General features: G+C 40.4%; 1 protein-coding gene across 1 annotated transcript in view; it reads left to right on the top strand.

Moving 5' to 3' along the window:
* TRPM8 (transient receptor potential cation channel subfamily M member 8) overlaps window positions 599-16432 on the top strand; it is a 35969-nt gene continuing 20135 nt past the window's right edge. Inside the window, exons 1-13 of the mRNA XM_021400251.1 lie at window positions 599-715; window positions 1303-1376; window positions 2450-2606; window positions 5658-5835; window positions 6173-6345; window positions 6787-6967; window positions 7998-8065; window positions 10053-10250; window positions 11746-11848; window positions 12443-12561; window positions 12884-13174; window positions 13933-14028; window positions 14815-14944. Of these exons, the coding sequence (XP_021255926.1) occupies window positions 599-715; window positions 1303-1376; window positions 2450-2606; window positions 5658-5835; window positions 6173-6345; window positions 6787-6967; window positions 7998-8065; window positions 10053-10250; window positions 11746-11848; window positions 12443-12561; window positions 12884-13174; window positions 13933-14028; window positions 14815-14944 (1885 nt within the window). The remainder of the gene's footprint in view (window positions 716-1302; window positions 1377-2449; window positions 2607-5657; window positions 5836-6172; window positions 6346-6786; window positions 6968-7997; window positions 8066-10052; window positions 10251-11745; window positions 11849-12442; window positions 12562-12883; window positions 13175-13932; window positions 14029-14814; window positions 14945-16432) is intronic.

The raw sequence follows: 16432 nt of genomic DNA, 5'->3' as shown, positions 1-16432 counted from the left end.
GTTAATGAACTTTAAATCCAGTTACTCTTCTTCAGGTTGATCCTGTGGCTATCATCGGTAGAGGAGGGTGCAGAGAGTGAGGGTTCTGAATTGAGGCAGTGCAGTGCTACATCTGCTCTAAGATTCTGATGTACTGCTGGACCAACTTCTTTTACATGACATTTCACTTTCTGTGATTGGAAATGTTACTTATTAATATCACATTTAAATTGTAAACACACTGAACTGGGAAGCTGCTCACTGTATATAAGCACTCAGTAGCACAAGTCCTCAGCGTGCCCATCGGAGATGGCAGGGAAAGAGAGAGAAATATTGGGATGAATTGAGGTGTATACAATGGCATATACGTTCCTTTCTCAAAGCATGTTGACTTAGAATTCTTTCTAAGTGGAGAAGGAAAGAGGAAAGTCTTTCTGTGGAATGAAATAGGAGAAAAGATTTCCTCTGAGTGTTTGTTTCACATTTTAGTGATTGATTCAATGTAATTATTTTATGCTGGATTTGAATAAGCCCTCCCTTTGCCCTCCCAGGACACTATGTCCTTGCTAATTTTATCTATTGAAGGATCAACTGTGGCAGTGAGCCTTTCCCCTCTGCCATGCCATTCCAGGTTTCTACAGGCACCATGCGACACCGAAGAAATGGCAATTTTGAGAGTTCCAGACTCCTCAATTCCAGCATGTCTCGCAGCATAGATGTGTCGTGCAATGACAGCGTAAGTATCAGGACATTGCTGATAACCTTGGGAGATGTTTGATTGATGTGTCAGTTTTGCTTTTATGGAGGTTTCCCAGCCAGATGGATCAGTTACACTGTTTGGAAAGTATTGTCAGTTTTAACCTCTGTAAGTTATTTGGAAATCCATGCAATCCATGCATATGGAAGTGCTCTCTAGTCTGTGGCTTACTGTATAGTGCCACTGAATTCAAGTAAGATGTTTTCTGTGTGAGTCTTTTGGATTACAGCTGCTGAAATTCAAACAAGCTCTCAAGCAATTCTTAGGATATAAAGTCTGTCTTGGTGTTCAAGTCTTTTTATGGGGAGAAGCCCCATCTTCTATTATATTGTGCTTGATAGAAAAGTATTGATATCACTTTTTTATTTGAATGCCTATTTGTTACGCTTAGTAGTCTTTTGTGTTATATCATTTACCCTCAGTGCTTTCTGTTTTACCCCAGCCAACCACTTTGAGAAGGGAGTCTTGGAAAATCACACCAATTTCAGTTTGTGCTTAAACTGACTATATTCCCACTGAGGTCTGTGGTGTTTCATTATTGGAAGTAATTCTTTTTTTCCCTCAAGGATTTGGTCAACTTCATTCGAGAAAACTTTAAGAAGAGAGAATGTGTCTTCTTTACAAAAGACAGCAAGTCAGTGTAAGCAAACATTTTTCTGTTGGTTTGCAGATGTTGGGAGCTGTGGGTATTTCTTCTTGCTAAGCCATGTAGCAGGGGCTGGTTGGGAAGCAGACTCAGTTTTTTGTTAGGAGTCTAAGTCTAGCAGTGCAAGCTCACGTCAGTCTTGCTTGTACAACTCCTTTGATTGTCATTGCTTGTTTGGTCTGTTAGCATATGTCTGGGATATTGTTCAGTTGTGGTCAAAAGAGCTGGAATTCTAATGGTAGGATGTGCCCCCTGGGATGCTTCTCCCAACCCTACAAAGTATTTTAATCATACACTCCATATATTGTAATTTATAAATTATATAAATTTACTGTTGCACTAATATTATATACATTATAGGATTCATTATTATGAAACAGCACAGTTGAAAGGAGCCTACAAAGAAAATCAAATCCAACTGCCTGACCACTTCTGGGCTAAAAAAATTTAAAGCAAATTATGGAGGGCATTATCCATTTGTCTTTTGAACAGTGGCAGGCACGGGGCATCAACCACCTTCCTAGGAAGTGTGTTCCAGTGTTTGACCACACCTGGGCCATATCCCTATAATCTTCCCAGGATATATATCCCTGCCTCCACTATCTATACATTTCCTTTTTGTGCTACCTGGACCAGTACCTCTGACTGAGAGGAGTAAGGAGCGTATTACCTCTGCTCCCAAACCTTTCATCATTGTTTTGAGGGACATATTGATGGTTCTGAGTTGCCTGGTTGCTACTCAGTATTGAAAGAGCAGAAGCAGACGTCTTTTCCCTCTCAATTTGAACATGTATTAGACTGGTCAGACCCTGGATTTACATGGAAAATGATTATGATTAACAGAACAGTAACTTCTTACTCTTCCTACCTGGTTAAGAGCACAAAAAAGAAAATAAACTATTTGTACCCTTCAGGTTAGCAGCTGTAAGGTCACTTCTGATGGTGTCTGATGCTGAGATCTGCTCTATTTCTGAGCATCCTGTAGGCTTTCAAATTAAGCTGCTGGTGTTTTAAGTTGGGTTGGAGTATTGAAAGAAGTCATATAGGCCCATTTACTCTTCTTCCAGGGGCAATTTGTGTAAGTGCGGATACCCTGAAAGTCAACATATAGAGGGCACTCAGATCAATGATGATGAAAAATGGAATTACAAGAAGCACACTAAAGAACTTCCTACCGATGCCTTTGGGGACATTCACTTTGAAAATATAGAAAAAAGAGGAAAGGTAAGTGATTTTCTTTAAGGGCATATCTCAGGCCCCTATGGGAGGCCTGAGTCTGATGCCAGTGGGAGCTCCTAAAAACAGGGAAGGTGTAGCTGAAGTAGATTTTATTCTGGAGGAAATGGGAAGAGTTTGGGAAGAAAGGATACAAGATGGTTTCTCAAGTTGTGATAGCTGTAACAAGGAACTATTTCTTCTGTTTTATTTATTTTGTAGACGGTGTGTGTGAAGGTGTTTCCAAGTGTGACAAAAGAATGGCTGGGTGAAGGTGATGCTTGTTTGCTGTTAGTTTGTTTGCTTGTTTCTACATGTACCCAGTTTTGTTGATATTGCCCAGTAATACAGACCTGCATATCTGGAGTCTGGAGGAAATAATTTTGGCTTGACTTGTGATGTCTGTTAGTCGGACTCTGCACTCTGTGTGTATCAGTGTGCTGTTGCACTGCCCACTCTGTAGTCCTCATCACAACTGAAATGTAATAGTGTTGAAGAACAACTTAGCACCCTTTTACCCATCTTTAGTTATGAACCCAGTACGATAAGCTTAAATGCCTGAATGACTGAGCTCCTAATAAAGATGCTTTGTACTTGACTGTCTGACTTTAAAGTCAGGGCAGGGTTGTTTTTTACAATATTGCTCCTTTCCATTATGGATCAACTTCTGCTTTAGAAAGAAAATGGTGTGAAAGTGCACACCAGTGCAACTCCTAGGACAGGATCATGTGTAACATGCTTTGCCGTTGAAGGTGCAACAGGATTCATGAGATAATAATCATAGGGATTTCACATCTGGAAGGATATAAGACCTTTCTTCTGAGGATCTGTGCTCTTCAGTACAGAAGCTGCATGTGCATTCCTGGTTATTATTCCCCAAAATCATCACTTGTGCTTTTAATGGCTTTACCATTGCATGGCATGTCATTGCAGCCTACAGAGCTTTCCAGCCACTCACCTTTTTCTCCTCCAGTCTCCTTTTCCTCCTCCTCCCCTGCACCTTTTTCTCCTTACCCCCTTCCCAATTCCAAGGTAGTTAAAGACTGTCTTCAGTGAGGGGCAGGAAGATTTCTGCTCTGCATCCCACTTCCAAGGACACACCAATATTTTGGCAGAGATGCTAGATGTGAGCAGGCCAATAAAAACTCTACCTTTATAAGTCCTACTTTGGCTCATTTATTTCTGCAGCATTGTTCAGAACCAGTACCAAGAATGTGTGTTCCAAGAACACTGGAATTTCTGTGTTTAATGTTCTGGTGGCCTTCACTTTGAATAAAAGCTTGCTTCACTGAATACCTGCCTGAATTCATCTGCTGAAACACTTGTCATCACCTGTGTGTTTGGATCGTTGTGTCGGTGGTCATGCACTAGCTGGGTGTATCAGGCAGATGGCACTGTTGGATTTTGGAAAAAGCAGGCTGCATTCCACTGAATGGATGCATCCTGGCGAGGACTGGAGGTGGGAAGTGCCAGGTGGATGGTAGGGTTCAGAGCCTTGTACAGGAGAAATGTCTTCTAGCTACAGAGCTAACAAGAGTTGCATTGGTTGTTCTGAGCCAGGTGCAGGAACTAGGCCTGGGAACCTTCCTAGAACATAGGAGTGTTCTTTAGTTCAAGACAAATGCCTTTCAGGATGTTTTTTTAGCATTGAAAAATAAAATAGCGAGCTTTTTTAACATAAATGAAGAGATGGCTGGTCTATAGTAAACTAGTTTATCTATTTAATGTTCCTCATGGCGTCCCTGTAGAGTGTTCAAACTTTACTATGAGTTTGATGTAGTTAGTTTTGTTATAAGTTAGAATTGCTATACCACAGACTTGCTTGGTGTTCATCCTGTGAATCCAAGGTCCACTAGTGGAAGGTTTGGGAAGCCTTACAGTGACTCTTTAGGTATCTGAAGGGAGGATTTCAGTACTGGTCAAAGGGATCTTTTCCTCCTTGGGCTTGGAGTTGTTTATGTAGATTTTTTTCAAGACAGTTTGCTTGTGCTCTTTCTTTTCAATGCTTCTGAATTATACTGTAATTTCAGTTGGATTTGTTAGTTCTAAAAATAGTTCTACCTGCCTCACACGTTTACACTCAAACAGTGACTGTTGTTGCCCACTGATTTCCTTTTACAGATCAGTACCTGTGCCATCTGGTGTCAGCATTCTTCCACTCCACCCTTGTTCTGGTCATAAATCATTCAGTCTCCACAAAATAACTACTTGTCATCATTATAAGCTAAAGTTAAGAAAAACACAGACAATGGTTACCAGACTGCTAGACAGCTGCTATCACAGCTGTAATCACCAAACAGATTCTTAGAATCTCAATTCAGTACAAAGACAGCAGACTTCAGGTTGGATGTTAGAAAAATTTCTTCTCTGAAAGAATGGTCAGCTGCTGGAATGGGCTGCCCAGGGAGGTGGTGCAGTCACTGTCCCTTGAGGTGTTCAAGAAATGTTTAGATGTTATACTGTGGGACATGGTTTAGTGGGAGATATTGGTGATATGTGAATGGTTGGACTAGATGATCTTGGAGGTCTTTTCCAACCTTAGTGATTCTAAGACTCTATGACTTTCACTGGTGGGGGCAAAAATCATGTTTCCTGGGCTGTACAGTTTATCTTCTGTGCAGTTGAAGATGTATGTGGCAGAACATGGAATGCAGTCTGGGCACTGCAGCTCAATCAGGAAGTTGGAGATCCAGGTTGCAGTTTTGGGACTGAAAAGGCAGAGCTGGGAGATTTTGAGGCAAGCAGTCATGTTCTTCACTATGCTGCTGGTTGGAAACTACCACACAGTACTTTGCTTTAAGGCCATCCCTTATCCCTAGACCTGATCTACAAAGAGAGAAAATTACGTCAGAAGTTCTAGTAGTGGTGTTTGATTGTAGGGAGAATATAAAGATACCTTAGAGGAAGAAATGAATACTTAAGCTCCAGTTCTTCATCACTTCACTCACTGTCTACCAGCTGTTGGAATGAGAGTGTAAGATAGAGAATACAATTCCTGGTCTGTTTCCAGCTATCAGTGTTTATCTCTTGTTATTTTTCTCTTATTTTTTCTCACTGAAGTACATCCGTTTGTCATGTGACACAGACCCTGAAACACTCTATGACCTCATGACACAGCACTGGCACCTGAAAACCCCTAACCTTGTCATCTCTGTCACTGGAGGGGCAAAGAACTTTGCGCTGAAGCCCCGAATGCGCAAGATATTCAGCAGGCTGATCTACATTGCCCAGTCCAAAGGTAAAGACTTGCAAATGGATCTACATTGCTACAGCTGAGTAAGTCTGTTAGAGAGAAAGCAGCTCAGAGGGTCATCAGGGTAGCAGGGTGTTCGCTTTGTTTCTGCTTGGCTGGTGTACTTGGGGCAGATGTTATCCATCGGTTTGTAAGTTACAGTGTTGAGAACTAGTCATCCGGATGCCCATGGCAATGTAAGATTGTGTAGCTTATGTTTTGTGTTTAACTGAAGGATAAATGCCTCGAAGTGTCAAGTTTTGAGTGGGAGTTGGATTGTGGTATTTCAAAGGGCAGGTATTCCACTGCATCCTCCCACTTTATCCCTCCATGTTGTACCCAGGGGCCTGGATTTTCACAGGAGGCACACATTATGGGCTGATGAAGTACATTGGGGAAGTGGTCAGAGATAACACCATCAGTCGGAGCTCTGAGGAGAATGTGGTGGCTATTGGCATAGCAGCCTGGGGCATGATTTCCAACCGAGAAAGCCTGATTCGTGGCAGTGATAATGAGGTAAGAAACACATACAGTCAGTGGGGAAAACACAACAGCGCTCTACTCTAAATTATGCAGATTACATCCCTGACTGCTGCTCTCAGCAGTAATGGGTTCAGCTGATGTTATCAGCCATGTGATGACTGACTTCAGCAATTAGTGAAGAGCTCTACTTATTATGTTCTGGTAGACCTGAGCTTCCGGACTTTTTTCCAATGAAATGTTTGTGTAGAAACACAGCAACAACTTAGCAACACAGCCCTTAGCCTTTGTGTGCCCGAAACAATTCAACTTGGGACCAGCTTTTCTTCAGCACGCTGTCTGGAGTCAGGAAATACAGGCCTCTAAATGATAAGGAATAGGTGGTGTCTCGGGGTTCAGCTGCCTCTGGTTTGACCTTCAGTACTTGTGCATGCTTTGCCCTTGCATTTCTGTTAAACATTATGCTTGTGATTCTAGGGGTACTACTTGGCCCATTACATAATGGATGATCTCAAGCGGGATCCTCTCTATTGCCTGGATAATAATCACACCCATCTCTTACTGGTTGACAATGGCACCCATGGGCATCCAACAATAGAGGCAACAATAGAAGTGCGAACTCAGTTAGAAAAGTACATTTCAGAGCAAGTTATCCCAGGTAGGTGTGGATGTCAGGCTGCAGACCTTCTTCTCCTTAGAACATGGTTGCTTTGGGACTCAGTGTTTTTTCTGGGAGCAAAAGAGGAGTAGAAGCATCCCTTGAATGCTAAGCGGAAGGAATGTGTTATCTGCATTGCATCTTGAGCACTTTCAAGAACAACCACGCTTCTTCAGAGCAATCTCTTTCCGCTCATTTCCATTTCTTACGTGACAGTAGTCCTCTGTAGGACACAACCAATAATCTGCTTCAGCAGACCTTCTTATTGTTCCTTCTGGGTCCATCTGTTGTAAGCTGACCATTGATTTCTGCATGTAGCCCAGCTGGCACTGAATTTCGGGTAGCTGAAGCATAACTACACAGGAGCGGATGTTATGCTTTTTCCAAAAATGTTCATGTTGACCTACCTGCACCCTGCTCATAAACAGTTTTTTGTCTAGACCCTTCTTTGCTAAGAAGGAAAAATACAAAGGCCTTGGCAGGATGTTCTTAATTAAAGATTTGTGTAGGTTTTGTTTTTTTAAACTGTGTAACTCAGCTGAAGTATGTTTGCTGTTAGTCATGATGAAGCACCCAGAATTACTATGAAACTTTGTGTGTCTCTTAAAAGCTAGCTGCTTAAGTCATACAATTCTTGGCTTTCCTTTGCAATTGAAAATTTGGAATCAGCAGTTCTGAATCTTCAACTTTTGATAAGAACCTTGCATCTAGACTCCAAATGGTCAAAGTGATAGGTAAATAGAATAAAATCAGATGTTTTGGGGACTTCAGGTCTATTAAAATTATGATTGCTAGGAAGAAAAAAGCTGGAGAAGACTGATGCCAGCTTAGCAGAACGTTAAGCAAAACTGAGCTTTCATTAAAAACAGGAAAAGTTGTTGATAGATTTGCCCAAATCAACAGTAAACTGGTATCAAAATGATTGCATAAGCAACTTAGAAATGCTGTTGTTGTACTGAGGAAAATGGATTAGTCAAACTGCACTAATGGGATGAGTCTTTTTTCCTTTTTCTTTTGGCCTGTTTCATAGAATCAAATTATGGTGGGAAGATTCCAATTGTATGTTTTGCCCAAGGTGGAGGGAAAGAGACTTTGAAAGTAAGTTTATTTCTTTCATTTATTTCTTTCACTTTTTCCAGGAGTGACAGTAGGGATGTTGCTCTAATATTTAAGAGAGATTATTCTGTGAACAGCATGATAAAGTAGCCAATCCTATTGTTCACCAAAGATTGCCTAACACTTGCTTGCAATTTCTTTTAAGCTTATGAGCATGTTTCAGCTGAGGTTTTCTGTACAAAGTTTCTCCCTCAGACTGACATTCTGAGAAATTTTTGGCCAGGACAGTTCAGTTCTTTTATAGCAAATCCAGGGCAAAAATATTTGTTTCTTGTTTTAATGTGAGCAGCAATTAGAAGAGTCTTTGTCAGCCGTGTTACTCTTGACCCTCTTTGTACAAATTTACCTAATGTTTTGGTTTGCCGAATTTTGGCTTGCACTTATTCAAATGGAGATTATTATTTTCATTTCATATGCAGAGAAGATAAATTTATGTTGGAGATACTCCAGTTTAGAGCTTGCTAGGGCTGACTTTATTGCTGATCCTGTGAAATGTAGGCCACGTCTAGTTTAAATCTAGAGAGCTGAACAAGGCAGCTAATATTGAGGCTAGTCAGACTGGATGACAAAAAACATTTCTAATAATTCTAAGCGCAGTCTCTGTTACCACTTCATTGCTAACATTAATCAATTAGTCTATATCACTCTGTGAAATCATTACCCCAGCCTCTCTGTAAGTTTCCTGGTGTTTGATTCCACTCACATGATTAATTCTAGCTTTGCCCACAAGCATTTTGGAGATGAATATAGATGCAGAGTTCAATGTGCTAATCAGAAGTCCAAAGATAAAGATGAGATGAAAGCATCCATTCAAGTTTTAGAGTGAAGCTTTGCTGTAAGTGCTATCTTCTATTAGTTCCAAACAGCTAACTTTTAAGAGAGGATTTTACTACAACTGAAGTTGTTTTTATACAGCGTGCAGTAGAGCTAGCTGGGAAGCTGTATGATTGCACGTATGGAGAGACATCAAACCACTGTGCATAACACATTTACTACCTATCTAATCAGTATGATAAAAGCCATATTAAATCAAATGCTTCATTCATGGAAGGAGGATCCTCTGAAAAGCTACTGGATGATAGTTCAAGGAGGGGTTCATGCCAACCATAAGGGTTACTCACTGGTGTTAGTAGTAGGCTAACTGGTGTTAGTAGTACAGTCAGACATATGTATCTGCCTTCTTGCTCATTTGTAGGTAAAACCTATCAGGGAGTAAACTGAGTCTCTGATCAGCTAAAAGTGATCAACAGGTTTCATGCTGCAGAAGTCTGTGTATGTATAAGACTTCTGCTTGTTCCTCTAACAAATAAAGCTGGAGCCCTTGTACTCAGCTGTAGTGTTACTTAAGCAATACTTGGCCATAAAAGAGTAGTGACTGTAGCTAGGCAGTGCTGTAGGGTGTCTTGAATGATGTTTCCACTAGACAATTTTTCTGATCTAATTAACTCTAAAATGTACCTGATAGTGATCTCTGTCCCTTAGCTTCAATGGGGCTCTTTACAGCCTACTGTTATTAGATGGATGCTGTTTTAAAGAATTGGCATTGATACACCATCTTCTGGGAGCAACATTACACTAGAAATGTGGGTTTCTGATTTACATGCCTAAATCAAACCTAGGATGCAAGGAAATGTTTTCAAGTTGCTCCAAGAGAGATTTAGGTTGGATATTGGGAAGAGTATTTTCACAGAAAGGGTGGTCAGGCTTTGAAGGGGCTACCCAGCGCAGTGGTGGAGCCTCCATCCCTGGAGGCATTTAAGAGACATGTAGACACAGTGCTTAGGGACATGGATTAGTGATGGGACTCAGTAGGCCATGTTGATGGTTGAACCTGCTGATCTTGAAAGTCTTTTCCAACCTAAATGATGCTATAATTCTATACTAAAATTGCTAGGCTTTCTTCCTGAATAGTATTCTGTAATAGTGCAGTTATGCTACAAGTCATCATCTCTCCCTCTTTGCTCCCTAGTCTATCCATGTGGCCATCAAGAGTAAAATTCCTTGTGTTGTCGTGGAAGGCTCTGGCCGGATAGCTGATGTTATAGCTAGCTTGATGGAGGCAGAAGACACTCTTACTTCCTCATGCATCAAGGAGAGCTTGCTGAGGTACCTGCCTCGCACCATTTCAAGGCTCTCAGAAGAGGAGACTGAAAGCTGGATCAAATGGGTAAGCGTGTGAGGCTACCAAAAGGGTAACCTGGTGAGGCTGAAAGCAGCAGCAGAGTAGAAAGGAAACAGAGGTCAGAAGCAGCCAGCTTGTGGAAGAACAGCATGTGTCTGGGTTTAGTTCTCGACACAGGATGCCTAAAACCAGATATTTCATTCCTGTCTGCTCTGTGGGTGCTTGCGATTCCTCTGGAGCACTGGATGCTGGATGTCTCTTGGCTAATGTGCTGGTTGGTGTCCTGACTCCCTTGTGTGCCTTGGGAAGGTGGTGTGAATCAGGCCTCACACTGCTGAAACCTGCTGGATTGCTCAAAGGATTATCTTAACTACCCTGTGGACTTTCAAACTGGAGCAGTTTTACTGCACAATTCTCTCATTTGTTTAACAAGTTTTAACCTTTCTTCCTGATATCAGGCAAGACAGATTTCCCTTACAGTTTAGGATCTAGAGGCTTAATTGGCTGGTGTTTCAGTGGAGCAGGGTCCCTACATCATCTTGAGTCGGACATTGTTACTAAATGGAATTTGGACTTAACTAGTACTGCTTACATGGAATGCAACTGAAGGTGTAACATTGTAACATTGTATACATACCAGCAAATTCTTTGGCTTTTTTTTTTTTTTTTTTTTTTTTTTCCCAATCTTTGACTGCAGGTAGAACCCCCAGAACTTGCTTACCACTATGACTGTTTATTGCAAGAGTGTTTTTTGGAGACTGGGGAAACTGGAGAACTAGCATTTGCTGATTTGGGTTGCTTGGGCCAGACTCAGCAAAGTGTTTTAACTCTCCATTTACCTGATCTTCTGACCTGGTTTTAGATATATTTCTGCCCTCCTAAACAGGGGCAAAAAATGGAGCTCCAGAAAATCTTAACGTTCTGTTATTTTTCAGAAGTCTTTCTTCCAACAGCATTTCAGCCCCATAATCGATTAACTTAGGTTGACTGACTTCGTCAATTGAAAGCTAGTGCTTTATCTTGGGGTCTGACTCAATTTTCCTCGTTTAATTACGTCCTGCCTAAGTTCACAGGAGTGAGCAGGGAGTGGAGAGTGATTGCTTGTTCATAATGAGGGGTGGAAAAAGATATGTTGCTTCTTGTATGTGTAAGTCCCTTTCACTCACTTTCCCCCCCACTTTAACTTATTATTATTTATTTTTAATGTATGTACCATTGCAAGTTGTTTGCAAGCTCCAGATAGAGATTCAGTCAGTCATACTAATGAGTAGTTCCTTATTACTGATATTACATTTTTTGGGTTATAAGGTTTTGCTTAGGAAGAAAACACGGATATTTGCTGTATATTTAGAGGAAAACTTTGGTGGCTTAAATCTCATCTGCTTCTGTCTGGACTTGTGTAGATTTTAACTATATCTGGAAACAGTACTGATGAGAAGAAAGCTTGCTACAGTGTGATGGAAGATTTCTTTTAAAGAAGCTCTAGGAGATCAACTGCTAAACATTCTAGATTGCTTTGAATTGAAACTTCTTTTTGTAGATCAAAGAAGTCCTTGAGAATCCTAATTTACTGACAGTTATCAAAATAGAAGAAGCTGGAGATGAAATTGTGAGCAATGCTATTTCTTTTGCTCTGTACAAAGGCAAGTAATTGTCTTTCTGTTCTGTTGTTTTGTGTGTATGTGTGGTTTTCTTGTTTGTGTGCTGCTTTTTAAATAGATGGACAAAGATGGGTTACTCTGGTATTTTGAATAGTGGAGTTTAGCCCTATGCAAATGTATCCTCACAAACTGAGTGATGTGCTGAACCTGGAAACCATCAGTCCTTTTTGCATGCAACATTTTCATAAACTTGAAGTAACTGTTCCAGTGGGAGATGGGTTTGGTTTAGCATTTGGTTTTACTAGTGCTTGTTAATTTTCTCCTGCAAAGTTCCCTATTAAAATTAGTATTGAAGATATAAATGAGTTTAAAACAAATAATAAAAAACCAAAATAGTACCTATTTGCTGCGTGGTGCCTGAAACTGAAGGTGTCATGCATGCATGGGGCACTAGATATGTCTCTGAGCTTCCAGAATCCTCTAAAACCTGATCAGGAAGGTGTAGATGAGTCTGGGGAAAAAGTGCTTGATATAGGGCTCTTGTTCAGTAGAGTGTGAAAATCAGAGATGAATGAGTATGCCAAGAAGCTCTTCTGTCTCTGGTCTTTTACCTAGAGGATTGTTCCTCCTCAGCAGCCTTCAGCACCAATGAACATGACAGAGATAACTGGAATGGGCAGCTGAAGCTGCTGCTGGAATGGAACCAGTTGGACCTGGCCAGTGATGAGATCTTCACCAATGACCGAAACTGGGAGGTACAGATGGTTTGAGTACAGTGGTATGGGCCAGGGGAGAAGGGGGAAGAGAGACATTGTAACAGCAGCCAGTGTCTCAACATCCCACCCTCTGTAATAAGTAAGACCTCCTTTTCCTCCTTGCACTGGTATCACTGATAGCTCATGCCAGAAGTACTCTAGGCCATCCAAAAAGTGCAATTGCATATGTGAAAAACTGTTTCTGATGAAAGTGTGCTAGCCTGAAGGAAAATGTGGCAGTTAGCTACAGGTATCAGGCCCCTTAGTTAAGCTTTCCACATCCCATATGACCCCTGATATTTACTCTTCTATTTCTTCCTAGTCTGCTGACCTGCAGGATGTCATGTTCACAGCCCTAGTGAAAGACAGGCCCAAGTTTGTTCGTCTCTTTTTGGAAAATGGTTTGAATCTGAGGAAATTCCTTACCACAGAGGTCCTTAGAGAACTGTACACCAACAACTTCAGCAGTCTGGTGTTCAAGAACCTGCAGATTGCGAAGAACTCCTATAATGATGCGCTCCTCACGTTCGTGTGGAAGATGGTTGAAGACTTCCGAAGAGGTCTCAAAAGAGATGATAAAAATAACAAGCATGAGCTGGAGATACATCTTTCAGTAAGTGATGAACCGTTTCCTTCCATTTTGCATCCCTGAAAAGGAGGAAAAAAAAGAAAAAAAAAAAGAAAAAAAAAGGAAAAATTATGTTTTATTTTTGGCATAGCAGGATTTGCTTTTAACAGTCTCAGCCTTATTTTACACTTAACATGTGGTCCCATTTTACAAATACATGTAAAAATTTTTTAGCTATGAGTAAAATGAGTGAATATATTTGGATGCTGAGTTATAAGACTTTCCATTGCAGCCATCAATGTCGTAATTATGCTTCCAATTTAAACCAACATAAATGTGGAGTCCAGTACAGAGGTACTAGCTGGGCATGAGTAATTAGGACCATGGTATTTTGTACCCTCAGCTTTGCTTGTTGCAAAGGTGTTACACATATTTTGGACCATATTTTATTGTCAGGTAATTCTAGATTTCTTACTTATCATTAAGATCTGAACTGCAAAACTGCAGCTTAGGCATCAGCTATTGAATTTCTGAAATCAGTTGTGGACTTCAGAGATGCAATGCAAAATGTATGACTATCAGGAGGACTGGTTTAAAACTGCTAGTTAGCTTTGAGAGTTTCCACCAAAGCTTTCTGCTTCTTGAAAGTTGTGTTGCTTAGTAGCAACATTTCCCGATGGTTTTGCAATCCCCAGGTGCAAACTGCTCTATAGCAAAGAAGTTGATGGTGTAGAACTTTAAGGACTTGTTCAAGAAAGCAGTTTAGTTGAAATTTGATCTGAAGAATTGTTGTTTTCTTTCAGACTGAGTGTCCTATCACAAGGCATCCATTGCAAGCTCTGTTTATCTGGTCTGTTCTTCAGAACAAGAAAGAGTTGTCCAAAGTCATTTGGGAGCAAGTAAGTTGAATTGTTCTTAGTTCCTCTTTGTAAACAGCACAGTGGTGTACCTTGTCTTTGGGTTGTTTGGCCTCTGAAGGCTCTGGATCCATCTTTAAACACAAAACTACAGTAGATTATTATAAGGTGGCTCTGTAAGTAGATTTAATGTTACTCATTTTGTGTTTGGGCGTGGATTTCATACTTTCCTTCTATAATGTCAGATATGTCCAAACTAGCATTTACATATGATTACATTTTCTTGTCTGTTTTCAATCTTGAATGTTAAGTGCCCCCTAATCTGCAATATGGAAGTGTTGTGATCCCAGGTATTTTGTTTGAAATCCGTTTCTAATTTTGATTAGATATCTAAAAATAATTGCATCAAATGCATAATTTACAGGCTGCAAATGTGATGCTAATGCATGCAAAGCTAATGTGATACTCCTGCTCACATTGGTCTGTGTCTCCAAAGCAGACTGCTTCTTCTCTGGAATATACTAACATAGTCAACTCGTCCAGACTGGTGTATTATGAATATAGAAATGTAGTTCTAGGCTCTAGGCAGAGCAGACCCTTTTCTGTGCATCTTCAGTTAGATATCAGCTTTGCATCTCTGACTATAAAACAAAAGAACTTTTTACCAAACCAGTACAGTGATAGTTACCGTTTGTTTCGTGGAACTAGATCTTCATTTGCCAGTCCTGACTCGGAATGCATCAGCTGCAAAAAGAGGGGATAATTTTGAAAGAATATATCGCTTTTCCTTTCCAGAGGGGTTTGCATGACTTAACTCTCTCTCCACAGACCAGAGGTTGTACTTTGGCAGCTCTTGGGGCCAGTAAGCTCCTGAAAAGCATGGCAAAAGTGAAGAATGATATAAATGCTGCTGGTGAGTCTGAGGAACTCGCTAATGAGTATGAGACAAGAGCAGTAGGTAAGTGCCTTCTTTAAGTCCTTTCGAAATTTAACAGAAGGGTCAGAGGTAAGGAAACAGTTCCATTTCTTTGTTATTGACTTTGATGATCTCCAGATCTGACGCACAGCAGTGCTTGCATAACAGCATTTTATTTAGTGCAAATAATGCAAAACGAAAACCCTGTTGATTTTCCTCAGCAGAATGCAAGGAAAGATAATTCATTCAATTTGCCTGAATACTCCCCAGAAGTTTAGCCTGATTTGTAAAGAAGAGAATGACATCTCAGGAAGAAGTAGAAAGAAACCTTCATTTAGAAAACTAGTTATCCAACATTAAATCATAGAAATATAGAATGATTTGTGTTGGAAGGGACCTTTGAAGATCATCTAGTCCAACCCTTCCCGTCATATCTTTTACTAGATCAGGTTGCTCAGAGTCCTGTCCAACCTGATTTTGAACACTTGTTCCTTTAACATTGTGATTTTCACTGCTTGGAAATGTTTTCCACACCATCTGTTCCCATTAGAAACTGTGTTCTGTCTGAACAGCTTGCCTCCAAATATGAGTGTTCAGGGTTGTTTTTTTTTTGTGGAGAATTTCATTCATTGGGAAGAAAAGCTACCTGGCTGTAATGACAAGGCTGAAATAGCAAGGAAAATATAGAGTAAGCGAAACATTCTTCATGATCGCTGATAATGTTCGGGTTGTGAGAAGTCATCCTTCAAATTTGCAGTAGTACTGCAAAGTAGAAGTGAGAATAAATTACAGATAAAAAGTGTACTGAATTCCTAAATTCTAAACAATAAAATCATAAGCCTTCATTATTCCACAAAGAAAAGCAATGATGTCGCTCATTGAGAGTGCAGATCTAGATCACACATTCTAGATCAGTCATTTTTCTTTTTATGATCTCTGGTTTCTCCTGTTATAAGGGTTGTCAATGCATCTCATGAGCTAGAGTAACCAGTATTTCCTATTTAAAGAGGCTAATTGGAATCAGGCAGTTGTAGGTGGGGCCTATTATACTGTAACTTGGAGCGAAATACAGTACCGTGTTGCCTGTGAAGTCTTTATTACAGATTATGGCCTTGGTCTCTTGACTGATCTGCTTATAGAAAATGGTAAATCTGTAGCTACATCGTCAAGCAATTTGCTGTCATCACCACAAATCACATTAGATGATGGTTAGGGTGTAATAGCTCTGCAGGTTGAGTTGGGAAACCATACAAATATTTCTGGAAAGGGCATCTGGAACCCTTAATTCCAGCCTTGATAAGGTAGAGTTATTATCAGAACTGAACTGGTTCATAGCTTCACTTAACCAAATCTTGAAATTCTCTGCAGATTGATATTGTTTTATTGCTCCCAAAAGCAGGCTGTATTTGTTCTTGTTCTAGGCCTAATGGAGGCTAGATTGACATGTTGAACTTCTAGCCTTGTATGTGTTTGTGTGTATAGCAGAATGATGACAAACCTGTTTCACTATCCACTAAGTATGGCACAAGG

Source organism: Numida meleagris, chromosome 5, assembly GCF_002078875.1.
Source record: "Numida meleagris isolate 19003 breed g44 Domestic line chromosome 5, NumMel1.0, whole genome shotgun sequence".
Lineage (NCBI taxonomy): Eukaryota > Metazoa > Chordata > Aves > Galliformes > Numididae > Numida > Numida meleagris.
Note: the sequence above shows the minus strand (reverse complement) of the source record. Positions and strands in the feature narration are given on the sequence as shown.